A 17,285-nucleotide genomic window follows, 5' to 3' on the forward strand; every position below is an offset into this window, starting at 1 on the left:
CATTTAATGGAATTAGTAATTTATATTGGGAATGAAAGGTGCTTCCACCGAGAAGTAAATTTACAGCAATTCCTGTAGGTGCTGTGGGTAAAACAGAACTGCCACGACCTCTAAAATAATGTATTAAAACTTTATAAAGATATTTTTTTCCACTACCACCTGGACCATCCAAGAAAAAGCATTTGGGGAGTACAGTTTGATCTTCGATGGCTGAAGTTATAGTCTGAAAGGCAGCTTCACCTCAGTGCTAGACAGGCCTGGGAGTGCCTCCGTTGGGGGCAGAAGTCCCCGCGGCCCCCCCCCCCCCCCCCCAGCTCCTGTGCATGCACAAGCCATTGACTTGGCGTGACTCGGACACTGTATTGCCTGCTTCACCTCAGCGCTGGTGCGGATACAAGCAGGCAGGGTTACGTCCCAGGTCAGGGATGCAGGCAGGCAGGTTCACCTCAGCGCTGGGCAAGACATTAGCACTGGGCAGGCCTGGGAATGCCGCCACTGGGGGCGGAAGTCCCCGCCCCCACCCCCCAGCTCCTGTGCATGCGCAACACGTTGATCGTTGTGACTCAGACACCATCACGGACAAATTAGCATATTCCCTCTTTATTATATGGGATAGCTAAATTCTGGAAACAGCCCACGTGGCCATCAGTTGATGAATAAATTTAAAAAGCAATAATACGTTTACACAATGGAATACTGTGCAGCTGCAAAAAGGAAGGATCTCTTATCCTTTGAGACAGCATGGAGGGACCTGGAGGGTATTATGCTAAGCGAAATAAGCTAGTCACTGAAAGACAAGTATCACATGATCTCACTCATATGTGGAATCCAATGAACAAATTAAACTGATGAACAAAATAGATTCAGAGACCTGTGAACATTGAACAGACTGACAAATCTCAGAGGGAAGTGGATGGGGGACAGGAAGAGATTAAACAAAGAACTTACATATATGCATGTATGAATAGTCTATGGACAGACATTAGTGTGGGTAAGTTCTGAGGAGGGATGGAAGTGGGGTGGAGGAGGTCAATGTATTGAAAAGAGGGAACAACTATAATACTTTCAACAATAAAGATAAATTTTTTAAAACCTGCTTACAGTTGATAGATTAAAGAAAGAACAAAAATAAATACAGTACAAAGTTTCAGTACTAATGAGAACTAGGTAATATAAGATTTTTAAAGGTTAATATAAAAGTACACATGTCCCTTATGAAATAAAATCCATTACTGTTTTATTAATATTTAGATAAAATATTCAATAATTTTAAAATACTCTGAATAACAAAAGATGTTCAAGTTTCCACATATGTGCAACAGCATGTATAGAAAAAAAAATAGAATACACAGAGTGTGTGTGCTTTGCATCAATACCTATTGTGAAGGTGATGATGAGAATGATGAGACTGGCAATAGCAGAAAGAATATTGATATCCCCTTGAGATCTATAATCTTTATTTTAGCAATTCAAATGTGCTTTAACCCTAATATTCTGGTATAATAACGGTAATTTAGAGAGGGTAAAAATAATTTTATGCCACTGAATCATATAAAGAGTATAAATAGTTTACTCTGTTTAAAAGTGGCCATTGCTATTATAGGTCATTATTTCCTATAGTAGACTTTTTTTATCATTTTAGTCGAACATTAACTTTTGTCTATCAATCTTGTCTTCCCAGCCCACATCTACTCCATTATCCACTATATTTAGACAACTATTGATTGAACTCTTATAGGTTCTGAATGTTGAAAAGCTTAATTGCTACTAATAATGTAATGGTTGAGAAATCTGCAGAGCATGCCAATTTCCCTCATAACGTTTTTATAAACACATGTTTTGGTTTTAATATAGTACTACTGTCTTCATCTCATCTTTCCCAACCAGTGTTTGGATCTATTTTCTCCCATCTTAAGTAGCAGCTGCATGGAAAACAAAGGGGTGGCTCTACACATACAAATATACCCACTCTGGTGCAGCAGGCTCACAGACTAAGGCAGCCTCTGAAGGCTCTGCCACTGTCATGGCCCACGGGTCTTAGAGGCTTTGCCCAGCTGGATGGGGTCAGGGCTACAAGAATAGAGGACAGCTTTGCAGCAGCACAGAAATTTGTGCCATGACTAAAGGGCACCCCTTTGCTGCAAGAATGGCTTTCTCCAGGTCAATTTCCAAGGGAGGTGACTTGCACCCAAACTGAACTGGAGCAATACTACTGCAAAGCTGTCAACCAAGAAGGCATTTTTTTGAGTTAAAGTATGGATACTCACTGTAAGGAAATGAGAGCATATACATTTGAAGTCTTAAAAAAAGATGGAAAAAAAAAGGAAACCATATTTTTTCAAATTCCCCAGGTGTAGGGAAGGCAATCTAGGAGTGCTGAGTGGCTGTTGGCTGTGTACTGTAGATTGGCTCTCTAATTTCAGCAGGCAAAACTCTACAATGGTAAGAGAAGCAATTAAAAGTCCAAGAAGATTTTAAAAAATGTATTTAAAGACAGACAGCTAGGAAGAAAGCTTGGGGAGAAGAGGATATTCACATCGCATTGGATCAATTTTCTATCTGAAGGACTAAACTACTCTCAGTCATTACCAACCTGGGATGGGAAAGATTTAGCAACATAGCTATTAAAGGCTCCATTATCCCATCTATCAGTCCTCTCAGCCAGCAAGTCTCCTTGTGGGCAGTACTCAAGTGTCTGCAAAGTTTGAACAGCATACTATACTTATGTCTGCAGCCTGCAATTTAATTCTTTTAAAAGCAACACTAAGTCCTGTCCCTATCTGAGCTCTGTGATAATAACCCTAACCTCGGCCACTGTTCCATTAACTTAGGGAAGATTTAAAGCAACTTGCTGCTTTACTTATGTTGCACCTGGCACTACATGGGGAAGAAGTTGCTTTTTCTGATCCTTCTCTTACTCAACTTGGGAGAGAATTCAGTTCAATTATGGAGCTAAGGAAATTTTCTGGGCCTCTGCTCCTCTAAAGACCTTTTGTGCCACAAATCAGCTCCCTCAGGCCCAAACATTATTTTGAACAAAAGCCCAGAAACAGGTGCATTCCATAGAGTTTAGAGAGGACATTTTGAAAATGGTTGAATTGAAAAAGGCTCCTCGGATGAATTTTCCGCATATCTCTCTCTGTATATAAAGTAATCGGCTTGGATATTCTTCTATGTGACACATCTGGTTGCACTTTGTGTGGGGGCATTTCTAACAAGCATGGCAATTTCAACTAATATGGTTTAAGCTGTACACAGTGTGAAGAAGAGCTTGTGGTTCCTTAAAACTAAAATGATTCTCAACCTTTCCAAACATAGTGACCTGTCAAGGTCAAAACACATACGGGAAAAGAAAAAAGATTCAAAATACTCAAAGCTCAGTTTGTAAAACACATAATAAATACCATATACTAAGCTACATGTAGAATAAGCAAGCAGCTCTTATTAGGGTAACAATGAGAATTGGTATGAAAACTAATACATTAAGTAGAATTATAGTCACTTGAAGCTCATTTATATGACAAGTAAAATGGAGAGTATACTGCAAAATCCCAATTGTTTGAAAACAAAATAAATAAATAAAAAGAAAAGGTTAACTTCTGACCCCACAATTTAGGAAATTATTCCATTCCTAAAGTAATCAGTCTGTCATCCAAATAATTCCCTTCTCATTAATTACAGGAAGTGATAACTACAAGCCAAATTGTCTGTCTAAAGTTGCTATGGCATTTTGCTATACAATAATTTGGCTCATGACTTTCAGTAGTTGCATTTCTAAATCCACAAGATTTTGTCAAACATTTTTCTTAATATGATTGTTCATATTAAGTAGATAATATAGAAACATACTCACAGTCCCCATTCAAACAAATAAAAAAACCAAAATGAATATCAAATCTTTTCCACATCTCCCAGTGAAAAACATCTAGAGCTAAGAGAAGGAAATGTTCCTTTAGCCTAAAATAAACTTGGAGGTGAAGCATGTGGATACAATGTCACCAACCAGAAATAAATCCAATTAATCTTGGTTACCAAAGAGACCTTTCTCTATTTCTCAAAGTTATCCATTTAAAATGTATTCTAACAGCCCAAGTGCCCATCAGCAGATGAGTGGATAGAAAAACTGTGGTACATCTACACAATGGAATACTATGCTGCGGTAAAAAAAAAAAAAAGGAACTCTTGCCTTTTGCAACAGCATGGATGGAAGTGGAGAGCATTATGCTAAGTGAAATAAGCCAGTCAGAGAAAGATAAATACCACATGATCTCACTCATTTGTGGATTATAGAGAACAACATAGACTGATGAAAAGGGACAGATCCAAAGACTGAGAAACAGCGATCAGGCTATCAATCCCCATTAGGAAAGTAGGGGAGGGCGGGGGTAAGGGGAAGAGATCAACCGAAGGACCTGTATACATGTATATAAGCCAAACCAATGGACATGGACAACAGGGGGATGGGAGCACGAGTGTGCGGGGCGGGGTGGGGCGGGGAGGTTGGGGGTTAATGGGGGGATGAGGACACATTTGTAATACCTTAACTAATAAAAAAAAGATAGAAAAAATATGTAAAATTTTCAAGAAACATTCAAAAAAATATATCATTAATAGTAATCTTGTTGTAGAGAACAATTTGAGATTTTCTTAGATATTAGATCAGCTGGACTTTTCCCATAACATCCCAAAATTGGGTTAGGGTTGATTTCAGGAGTTTTTACTAGTGGATGCTGACCTCATATTGCCAATTGCCTGTTCTAAGGCCCCATCTTCCTCACCTGAATTACACCAAAGTCCTTCACACTAGTAATGGTCTTCCCATTATTTGGTCTTCTCCTTGCATTCACAAAATTCATCTTCCACCAACTCCAATTTGATCACTAAATCCCATGATAAAAAAAAAAAACCTTGATAGCTTTCTGGCCTTGTGTAAGAGCATATTGAAGGTGTTGGGTTTTAGGACAAAAGAGAGATGATATAAACTCTACAGTAGTGCTTCTCAGTTAAACATGTTTCAGAAGGACTTGGAGAGCTTGTTAAAATACAGATTCACGGGCCGCACCTATAGAGGTTCAGATCTAGTAGATCTGAGGCAGAATAAGAAGGTACATTTCTAACAAGCTCCCAGCATCAGGGAAGGTGCTGGTCTGTGGACCACACTTGGAGAAGCTCTACTTCCATCTTCTTTACTTTACACGCTCAGCTTCCTCTTAAGTTTTCATTCAAACAAAGGGTTTATTTAATAACAGACACCCAGTCACCTACTCTAATGCTCTGTCTGGGGTCTACAAATAAGAAAACTGACACCTGGAGAACCAGGTCACCTGGTTAGTGGAAGACTGTTCTGTCCATTCTTCTTCAAACCTTCAATCTCACATTAAAGGCTCCCACTATATTTCTACTTTTCTCTCTTCTTCTCTATATCACCAATCTCTCAGTTCTGTGTTAGCTGGGTCATTTATCCTTCCCCAAACAAAACAGAATCATTTTCTTTTTTACTTCAAGTCTTTCCTACCACCATTCTTTTTGCCCTACCCCCCTTCTCAAAAATATCTACTGTAATGATATTCCCAACACTTCGAATTGAACTCATTAACTTTTTTGACCCTAATATCTACTCTACTTCAGGAACTCACATGCATGGATGGCACATCTTGGACCTCAACATCAACCAGAATTGGGCCACCTCCAAGATTCTGGACTCCCAATAACGGATTATCTTGACAATAGCCTCCTAGGTTTTATGACTCCTTGCCTGCTGTCCATTCTTGCTTCCTCCTAGGCAACCAAGGTAATCCTTCCTTGAGCTATACTTACCACCCTACCCAGACTGGATGACGCTTCACCTGCATCCTCACCAGGGTTCTAGAGTGCCTGCCTCGACTTTCTGCCAAGTCTGTCTTGCCAATCTCCTTCACAGAATTAATCTAAAAAATTGTTTTTTTCTATTCCTAGTCCTCTAAGCATTGTTGGTTATGGTCACATTACTATGTTGATGGAACCTTACTAATACCCTCAGCTAGATTTTCTTGCCTCAAGCAGACAATTTCTTCACCCCCAATTGACTCTTCCTCAAGCTTCCAAAGATATTCCTCAACATTTCCATAATCTTGAACCCCCAAGTCTGCTCCAATACCTCCCATTCCCATTGTCGCTAAAGCAAAACACAAGATGGAAGCCCAAGTCTGGGGCAAGACTGAAGAGGGTTTATTAGCATGCCACACTGTGTCTTGTGGGCACTGAGAGGCCATTCAAAGTTTTACTTTAGAAAGATCACTCTGGTGGAGGATGAATTAGAACAGGGTAGAAGCAGATAAATGAGGGATTCAGCAAATACACAAAGAGGCCATGGAAGAATAAAGAAATAAGAATGACTAAACACAGTACTTTCATATAGTAAGTACACTACAGGCATGCATTGAGCTAATTTATTCTGTCTCTGATTCTGAGGAAAATATATATAGAAAAACATTTACTGAACTTAAAAAATGTATAATTGAGACCAAGAATAGTTTTGCTATGCCTTGTCATAAGGCAAATGAAAGCTATTGTGCAATGGACAGATGGTGCAATGAGATGTAAAATGAAATTAGCAATGATGAAACCCACATGGAAATGAGGGGAAGGTCGCTATGTTAAAAGTCAAAGGAATTTGGCTCCATCTTGTCTCGCTTCATAAAAGACTGAGGTCATAGTTTAGTGGCTTTTATTACAGAAAGTTGCAAGACTATCCATTGTGCCAAAGAACCAAATACTCACCCAGGGTTGTTCAAAGCTATAAGTGCGTCGCCGATCTTCTACATCTTCATCCTGCTTTGCTTGCTGGAACTCCTGTCGTAGACGCTGTATCCGATCATGGTTGCTAGTAGTTGACCTGTTGCTAAAAGAGAGAACGGGCAACAATGAAAACCCTTCACAAATACAATCTGTGCCTTGCAGTTACTAGGAAAAAAGGGCATCTTGCTGACAGATGACACTATTTAAGAGGAAGTGAATTTTAAAAACAGTATCTGGGCATTTGAAATATGTTTTCATTTTGATTAAGACTTATTGAAGTTATTTCAGACAAATATTCAAGAGGGAGAATAGTATTTTTAGACATTCCTTTTTCACAGGAATGTAAAACCTCATTTCCTTTCTGTAATCTGGCAAGGTGTCCACAGAAAAACTTTTTGGAGAAAATATTGCTTTAAAAGTCAGAAATATCAGGGTCCAGTCCTAGCCCCTCCATCTTCTTAGACTAAGGCACTTAATGCCTCTAAGTTTCAGTTTCTTTAAATATATGAAGTGAACATAATAATCATTTTTTGCTCTAAATATCATGCTGTTAACAATCAAGTGAGATAATACCATACAATACAGTCTTACAGTATTATTTCATAATGCCATTATATAAAGTTCCTACTTATGCGGTTTCAGAGGTCTATGCACAAAATGCAACTCTCAGAGCATAAATGAAAAGCATTTTTAAAAATAACTTCAGGTGCTAGCTTGATGTAATCAGTTAGTTCATAATGATGTTGCCTTCTTTTTTATAGCAATGAATTTGACTTTATTCTCACAAATGCTTATAACATAGGCTCAGAAGGCAGTATTACACCCCTACACATACACACATACCAATGTAGAAACTGTCATTCAAAGAAGACAAGTGACTTTTTAGAAGGCTCCCAGCTGCCCAGTATTGAAAGTAAGACAAGAATCCAGATTTTTCTGGATTCTAGAGTCCAGTCCCCATCCCACTATACTACATGTCACTTAGAAAAACACATTGTATTCCAAAACCCCTCCTTTACAAAGTCATACAAATTTTAAAAACAGTATTTTGAAAGAGTAATAGAGATGACCAAAAGTAAATCAATCTTACACCTCCTGCCACTTTTGGTTTATTCCATTCCCTGAGCACTATGTTGCCTCCTACCAGAAAAGCTATTCAAGCACACTGGGAATATACTGTCTCCCCAACAAGACTTCAGACCTGTTAAGGATAAGGACCAAGTCTTATATTTATCACATTTACCCTTCAAACTGCTAGCAGAATGGTAAGCGGTAAGTTATTAGGAAGATGAAGTCTCTTTAATGAAAACAGGTTGCCCTGGATATTCAGTGTGTTACTGAGTTCCTTTGGCTGCACACACTCCTGAGTGATGAAATTTATGAGGTAGCTTGGAAAAATAAAAGTCTGTTATGGTAGAGTACATACAATTCTCAAACCAACATGTCTTTGTATAATTCCACATATTTTGAAGAACTGCAAAGGCTTAAAAATCTGAAATTGAAAATGTTCATGTATAGGACCAAAGTATTAACATCTCCCATGAATACAAGATAGTGTATCACCATTTAATCTACTGGGTTGATCCCTATCACCTTTATGTTTTCATCAATTTCATTAGAGCTTCTGGAATATCTTGCTAATATATTCAATTTGGTTATTTTCCCAGTCAATAAAAGGTTGTTTTTCTTCTGACAAACCTTTTGAATTGATTAGCCTGAGAGCATTAAAGGTGAGTAGGTCTGTAAAATGTGCTACTTGACAACATGAGGCTTCAGCCCATATTTATGTACAGCTTTAAAACTTGACCTCCACACTCTTGAGCCAGGCAGATTACTTTTCCTATTGGCTTTCAGAACATTTGTCTGAACAGATAAATTCTCAGTACTGTCTTCCCAATGTGATGCCCAGTTTCTCTCTGTGAAACTGTGATGGTGTAGGCATGAGAATCATTACACTCACAGACAAAGAGATAGAAAAGTGAACATTCATTAATCTCATTGCCATCTTTCCAGCTGTACCTTTTTGTGTTCTGGGCATACTTCACAGCTTTCATAGGATAATTGTAGGAGGCTTGACTGACAAATATAACTAGAAATATTTCTCTATTATTTTCATGTAGCACAGATAGCTTTAATCCAATAATTATTAGGTTTATGAAGTCCACGCCATTGATGAAAATTGACTTCTAACTATTTGCAAATAATTGAAAGTGTATCTCCCAACAGGAATTGACCCAGTATTCTTCATTTGAAATTCTGGCAACTTCAGTGTTTTTCATAGTATTAGATGAGTTCTGGAAGTCACTTCACCCTTATTTCCGAATCTGAGCAGCTGGTGAGACCATTGTTGCACATTCTTTTCCTTTTCTCCTATGCCCTAGAGAATGCCAACCAACTTGCCTAACACTAGGAAAGCCCCTCTAAGGGTTGAAATTAGAAAGCAGGCTGCAATGGTTTTCATGATTGATGAGGACTTCCAAAGACTGGAAGCCCATTCAGCATCCTTGGGGAATAACATTGGCATCTGAAGGTAAAATCCTGGCTTCAAGTGATGAAACCATTGCAGCTGCTCAGTTCTGTTTCTCAGCCTCATCTATAATGATTCAATAATTCATACTTAGACTTCTAATGTTCTTGGTTAGCTCTTCTGCCAAGAAAGCCAAAGGAAATTTTAAATTTTCATTAACACTGATGGCTACCCAATCCAAACTTATATTTGGGTTCATTGACAACTTAAAGTTGCTCATTATATTTTTGAGAAGAGTAGAATAAATATACCACTTGAGTCAATCTGATGGGCGAGTGAGACAATAAAACTCAATGAGGAGTCAATACATCATCTATATATATAAAAGCCTAATATGCAAATTGTCCACTCGGGAGTTCGACTGGGAGACGAGAGTTTGATCGCGCTGACCACGAGGGGGCAGCACGGAATGAAGGAAGGCCCCAGCTGGCAGCTGGCAGCAGGGGAAGGGAGGCCCCGGCCGGCAGCCGGAAGGCCTCAATTGGCCCTGATCCCAGGCTGGGCCTAGAGACCTACCTGTGTACGAATTTCATGCACCAGGCCTCTAGTAATTTAATAATAGTTAACAGAAAGGAGGGGTGAGGACAGTAAGACAGTAGAGTCCAATACTAACAGCTTCCACTTATAATTGGTACTTATAACCCAACTAAAACTTAATTTTACACACACACACACACACATACATACATGTCCCAAAAATGCATACATACTTTAACACGTGATAGCTCAATTTTGAAAATAAAATGTCTTTTAATTAACACTGCTTTTATAATTATTCAAAATGTGTGTATTTTTTGGGACACCCTATATGTTAGCTAAATAAAGAGGGTTAGTTTTGGTTCAGAACAGTCTGAGTTAAGAAAGGATACACTGGATCACACACTCTGGAGATTCCTAACCTGGCATGCATGTCAACACCCTGAAATATATGGAATTCTAAGTTTTCCCATCTATAATTATCATAGGATGTGTCCTCTCCAGTCAGAGGCAGACCACACAGTGTACTAGGCTTTAGAACCTTCAGATTTGCCTACTGCAATGTGCTTCACAAAAGGGGCTGAACGTACCAATTCCTGCTAACTGCAGCCATGGTACCTGTCCTGTATCTGTGCTCCACAGATGGCAATCCAACCGTCTCCTTAGGAAGAGTGAATGGGAAAAATTTTATGGCAGTGGTCCTCACATACGCACATTACATGAGAGCCGTCCCGAGTGCTTGTTAAAAAATGCTGACTGACTGAGATTGCCCTGGATATTTTCTGACTCAGTAAGTCCTGTGCAGGGCCCAGGAATCTGCTTATGTTCAAAAGCACTGCAGGTGCTATGCGGTGAATACTTTGAAAACAATGCCCACAGTCTTCATAGTCGGGACAAATTCCAATGCTTGCGGGTCATTAACTAAAGAGTGAAGGAGACCCCACTGGAAGCACCAACGTGTATTCTGTGACAAATTTGAGTAATACGCTTGGTCTAGAGGGGAGGCTCTTACTTGGTTCTAGTAAGTTGCTGCCCTGAAGGGATATAGGTCTGGTGATGGCTCCTAATTTTTTTTAAAAAGTCAGAACTACAATTTTCGCCCCAAATTTTAAATGTTGGCTTTTTTTAAGATCCTAGATAAGCCCCCTCCCCAAAAATGTCTGTTGTGTACTATCTTGCAACTTCTGCTTTATATTCTGCAGCTGCTGCTGACTTTATAGTTGCTTTTCTAGGCTATTTACTTTTACCGCATCAAGACAAGGCCAGTGGTCCCCTAGTCACAGTCCCAAAACACAAATGTTAAAACAATGGGCATTGTGCGTATAGTCTTGTCTTGTTTTCCTTTTTTTTTTTTTTTTATTCTGGGCCAGCTTTAGCTCTGAGGCCTCGCTGCTGAAAACATCGATACAATGTTGCTAAAGCTGGTTTCTGGGGTTTTGTTTATCTTCTTATTTGCAACATAGTACACAGTTGCTTAGAGTTATAGCTCAGAGGCCGGCAAGTGAGGCAGGGAACGTTGGAGTCTGCAGTCACTGCAGCAAGCAAGCCTCATGTTCGCTTCCAGCTGCCTGGCTGCCGGCCAACATCTTGGCTGACAGTTAATTTGCATATACTCACTGATTAGCCAATGAAAAGGGTAGCGGTCGTACGCTAATTACCATGTTTCTCATTTATTAGTGTAGATCATAAGAGAAGAGAAATTACCAAAGAAAAGGGTAAGGTAAATCTGTTCATATCTTTCTGTAATAACCTCTCCTTTTCTTTCCATTTTTACAATTCTACTAGTAAATCTAAGAAATCAAATTCCACTTCCTTAAAGCCTTTCCTAAGGCTTCCTTCCTGTTCTTTTCAATTCGTCAATAATACTAGTAAGTGTCCTCTGACCCAAATACTGTTTAACAGTTTTATAGAACTTACATGTATGTTTCTCTTTCTTAAATTTTTATACCTTTATCACAACAACTTAACATGTATATATTTTGTATGTTGCATCCCTGTGGCAGGGAAAATTGTTCAGCAAATATTTGTGATGGACAGACTTTAAGGTGGGTGCATGATTCCCACCTCTTGCTATTCACACCTTTGTGCAAAGCCTCACCCTTGAGTGTGGGCAGCCTGTGACTTGCTTCTATGCAGTGAAATGCAACAAAGGTCAAGGAATATATATGATCACATTGCTGTGCTTATATAAGAACAGTGTCCATCTTAATAGTCCATCTCTGTCTTTTCTGGCCTTGAAGATTAAAGCTGCCATGGATCTCACAGCTGCATGAAACAGAATGCTGCCAACAACTTCAGGAGAAGGAACAACGCTGCCTCCTGGGGCCTCCAGGTGAGAACCCAGCCTGGCTGACACCCTGAATGCACTGGATGAGACCTTGAGCAGAGGATTCAGCTAAGCTGTTGCTAGACTCCAGAACCACAGACACAGATATAATTAATGAGTGTTTTAAGCTGCTAAGAATCTGTTAGTTTGTTATGCAGCAATAGAAAACTGTACCCATTAACAGACAACAGGGGGGTGCGGGCATGAGTGGGGGGGATAGGGGGTAACGTGGGGATAAGGACACATATGTAATAACTTAATCAATAAATAAATTAAATTAAATTAAATTAAAAAATTGACAAAAGCCCTACCTGCATGCCAACCTGCAGCTTTATTCGCAATTGCTAAAACTTAGAAGCAACCAAGATGTCCTTAAAAGGCTGTCTTCCCAATTGGCAGTACAATTTTGCCAAGATCTGAGCAGAAATTTCATCAAAGAAGACATATAGATGACAAATAAGTATGAAAAAATGTTTAACACTATTTGTCATTATGGAATTACAAAATAAAACAAAAATGAGATGCTACTACATACCTATTCGAATGGCTAAAATATGGACTTAATAAGAACATGTCATCATCGGTTCACTAACTGTAACAAAGATGCCCTACTAATGTAAGATGTTAACAGGGGAAGCCGGGTATAGGGCATTTGAGAACTCTGTTTTATCTTCACTGATTTTCTGTAAATCTAAAAGTGCTCTAAAACATAAAGTTTATCATAACAAAAAGTAAATAAATCATGCCTGGCACGTGGTCATGTTATATAATTTAAAAAAAAGAAAGAAAAAGAAAACTGTACCCACTGATGCCAATGTCAGCAATGTGACTTGACTTGGCTAATAGGATGTGACACAAATAGGGGTTTAAAATGCAATGGCAAGGTGAGTCTGCTCTCTTGTGTTTCATTACAACAAACGATAACAAACTCCCTACACCTTCCTCCCTTGAATACACACACGTACATCCCCACTACACTACATTACACTACTACCACCACATCGCTTTAAAAAATGTTAGGGGGTTATACATATTACATGAAAGAAAGTAGTCTAGAAGCACACAGACCTATGCCCTACCCACAGTTGCAACCAAATATTACCTGTTGCAAAAGCATGTTGGCGAGAACGGAATAAGTGAGAGGAACCATATTTGAAGAATAAATTTTACCACTGTCATTTATATAGTTAGTTATGCCAAAGTTCTGGTCTCAGAGAAAAACTGCACAAAGTAAATACAGGGTGGGGCAAAAGTAGGTTTACAGTTTGCATAGAAAATAATACAATGATTAATAAATAATAGTACAAGAATAAATTGTATTTCATGTAGGGGTGACTCCTTTTGTCAACCTCCCAATCACTTCACTCAAAACACACCACTCTGGTTCTGTGATCTCTGAAAATTAGCCTTCATGAGACCAAAGCAGAAATGTGGATGTTTTCCCAGAGTGTGGTGAAACTAGACCTGCCAACCAGGTCATTAGGTAAAACTGAACTCAAGGGCTCACTCCTGACAGAGACTGGTGACCTGCTAGAATCTCAAAGGAGATATATTCCTGGTTAAAACTGTCTATTAATGGTAGACGCCAACTTAGTGCCAACAGGAATTCCCCATTTGGGGTGCAGTGAAGAAGGAACTTTATTCAACCCAAACAACCTTCTTGGGTTGACAGCTCTGCTCTGCCTTGCACTGCACTGTGCTGTTCTGTGCTGCTCTGTTCTGGCCTGCACTGCCCTGCTACAGTGAGGCGGTCTTTGGTGTTTCAGCTCACCCAGGGAAACACAGTCTTAAGTTTTCAGTGGAAAAGGAAAATACGCTCTCAGAGCCAGAGGGGAGCTGGCTTATACAGACAGAAGTCCCCACTTCTGTGTCCCTGACTGGTCTGTCTTCATGCAACTGAGGACTCTAAATCCTGGCAGTCTGAGTGGTCCAAAAGGCACTATCCTGATTGATCAGTGATAATGTTGATGGAGATATAGCTGCACAGCTCTGATTGGATGGAGAAAGCCTCAGTCCTATTGGTTGAAATACAATTCCAGAACCTCCTTTATATCAGCTAGCTGAGCTGGCAGAAACACAGTGCAGTCAGGCAGTTCAGTGCAGGCTTCTCCCTGAAGAGCAGTTTGCATGAAAGGTCCTTATGCAGAAATGGCTGCTGGGCTCTGTTTTTTAAAATTTGAGCCCAGTTAACCATCCGAAGCCCTGCTCTCTCAGAGTCTACAAAACTTAGTTTGGTTTTAAAACTGATTTTACTTATTTTGCCAAGGGTCCAGGCATTAACAGATGTCCTCCAAACCCCCAATTTACAAAAAATTGGTACACAGTAAAGATTTGGGGTAACCATATCAGCTCATATCTTTAGCCTTTTCATTTTTGAGATATAATTCTCAGCCCAAGTAATTTATTTTTGGACCTAGGTACAAAATTCTATTCCAAATGCTAGTGAATTTCACACCTGCAATTGGCATCCAATTACTGGGGATACAAAAGGGCATTATTCTTTTCCCAATTAAAAAATATAAAAATAAATTTCCGAATTATATCGTGAGATCTTGGAAACAATGAATCTCCACACTTGATGCTTTTTCCTAGTGTATTTCTCTTACTCACTCAGGTATTCCCACACAGCCCGGAGGGACAATGCTAGAATTCTGCTAACTGCCAACTTCTCTGCTTAAGGAGCTCTTTCTCCTCCGCTTGCCAGAGAATCACAGTCCTAGGGTCACACAGGCTCTGGGATTCCCAATCAAGACTTCTGAACATCAGTACAGTCTATCCCAGCACTCTCAGAAAAGAGAAGGCAGTATATTAAAGCTCCAAGGACTCCATTTACGCTCAAGGATTGTGACTTCTCCAAGCCTTGATGATGCATTTAGGTAATGATGCAAACCTTCACAGGAGGTTCCCATGGTTTTTTAGTCACTTATTTGAAGTAAAGGTATCTCTTTATTGACTTCCTTGGTAATTACACAAATGAAAGACTAAAGATTCAGCACATTATATAAACATTCCACCCTAAGATTACTATTCTTTTTTGAAAGATTTTCATTGAAAAAAAATTAGAGTACCTTTCCCTTCCTTGTCCAATTACTAATTCTTCTTGCATCCTAAGAAAGAGAAAACACTCAGTCCCTTTATTTAGACCAATGACAAATCTAAAATTCAGCTAATTCATAGATATCACTTAAAACAGACACCAGGCCTGGATTAGGCAAAAAGTGACACCAGGAAAACATGTAGGACAGGCCTGTCACATAGCTTTAGAAACAGGCAGCCAGCAACGACCAAAAGTGTCTCAGATCATTAAGCAACGTTTCACTGTGATGTCATGCACGGATGTGCAGAGTTGTAATCCTTTCAAAACAGACAGATTGTCAGCATGATAAAGTGGATACAAACAAGTTCTTGAACAGGGATGACTAAAGCATTGGGGGCAGAATGTCACTGAACTAAAACGGGATTCCAGCACAACCCCCAGGAACTGACACCATTCAGAAACTATAGGTAAACAACGCGCTCCTCACTGAGATGCCCTCCTGTACTGATTAGCAGTTCCATAAAGTATTCCTGATCCTGTAATCACCAAAGAGTTAAAATCCACAGATGTCAGAACTGAGTTTGTAATTGCTATAAATTAGTGAGCGAACACAGGTTTCTCATTTAAAGACATTATAACTGTACGGTAAAATGGAGTACTTGCAACATGTTTTTGTTCCTGGCACTCAAATCAGTAGCATTTTTTGTAAAATCCTGGGTGTGTGACAGGTTCCTCTCTCTGAGCATGTGCTTATTCTTGGGGAGAAAAACCGCTAAATGGTAACGAATTTGTCGCCTAAATTGTTTTAGTGAGCTACATTGTGCCTTCATCTTTGCTTACTTAAAACAGAGTGAAGTGGTGTCACCCTCCCTGAGAAAGCTTTTGCTTCTCTTGGAAGAACCTGGAGTACTTCCCCCGAGAGTGCATGGGTTTGCCTCTTGTCACCTATTCAGGCAAGGAAGCATAAATTGCTAAATTAAAACAGAAAGAAGGAACAGACTCAAATGCTGTGAAAAAGCAAACTGAACTTTCAGATTAGTTAAGCATTAGAGTAACCTGGCTTAGACTGGGGCTTTCTACTATGGATGGCTCAAACTAGAAGATTTATGAGCAATACGGGGAAGGAGTGGGAAGGTTAAACCAAGAAATGTATCAATTACCAAAGTACAAATAAAAATAGCTCCCCTGCACAAGCTTCATTAAGTTTTATCAGCAAGTTTCTTGGGGTTTTACACTCAAACCACAGGTCATAAATTCACAGTAAATCCCCCATATGTTCACAAAACACCTGAATTCAATTTCTCTTCTGCTTGTGAAGTAGGAATGTGATGCTCAAATTAATTATGCATGCAAAGTTAGTTTCTAACTAGGGCAGCTTTTTTCATCAATCTTAGCATTTTTATATTGGTATAGAGGTATAAATTCTCTTTCAAGTTTGAACAGTGAAAAACAAAAGTTAGTAAAAACCTTGTTACAATGTTTGCATTTTTCTATAGACATGTTTGAACTACAACAAATGGTATTCATATTTACTTAAAAGTTTTTAGACAAATATTTCTTTGGATATGTACAAACTACCTTGAATTATAGACAAAGTCTAAACTGAAGCTAAATGCTATATTTATGTGTTTGTATACATGTGAAATTAGCTACTTAGGAAATATCATGCCATTGTCAGTTTATTTTCACAGTTTTACTCATCATTATACTAGGAAAAGAATGATGAGAAACACAAATCTCAAAGGCACTCACGTTCCTCAGCTGATACAATTCATTTTCAGATTCTGACACCCAAGATTTGTTGTCCATTTCACACCAATTTCAGTGTAATAAATCATCACAAATTAAAAACATGCAGCTATGTTCTGGGTTAAAAAGATAGTCTCCACACAGTTAATACTGCATTGCTTCTGATGTGATGAGTAACGGGGATGGTCGCCTGTCTCCTTCGGGAAGACTCGGGACTCGATCTCACCTAGTCCCTCCGAGGTCATTCAGTAACAGGGCCATCATTTTATCAGCAGGAAAATCTCAGGAATGCAACCCTTACCCATATTTTAATAATATCATCATTCTTCCTTACTAGCCTGTCATTGGTCTCAGGCAGGAGTGAGACAAATTTAGCTTTACTTTTTTGAGGG

The 17,285-nt window shown here is 39.1% G+C and overlaps 1 protein-coding gene across 20 annotated transcripts in view; it reads right to left on the reverse strand.

Annotated features, from left to right (window-relative positions):
* The window catches only part of PARD3 (par-3 family cell polarity regulator), a 798,768-nt gene that overhangs the window by 20,808 nt on the left and 760,675 nt on the right, over positions 1-17,285 (reverse strand). For all 20 annotated transcript variants that reach the window (XM_070429321.1, XM_070429362.1, XM_070429354.1 and 17 more), the window contains one exon: positions 6,760-6,880. In XM_070429321.1, the coding sequence (XP_070285422.1) occupies positions 6,760-6,880 (121 nt within the window). The remainder of the gene's footprint in view (positions 1-6,759; positions 6,881-17,285) is intronic.

The sequence above is a fragment of the Myotis yumanensis genome, unplaced genomic scaffold (genome assembly GCF_028538775.1).
Source record: "Myotis yumanensis isolate MYYU_CA2020_CCGP unplaced genomic scaffold, mMyoYum1.0.hap1 SCAF_1, whole genome shotgun sequence".
NCBI classification, from domain to species: domain Eukaryota; kingdom Metazoa; phylum Chordata; class Mammalia; order Chiroptera; family Vespertilionidae; genus Myotis; species Myotis yumanensis.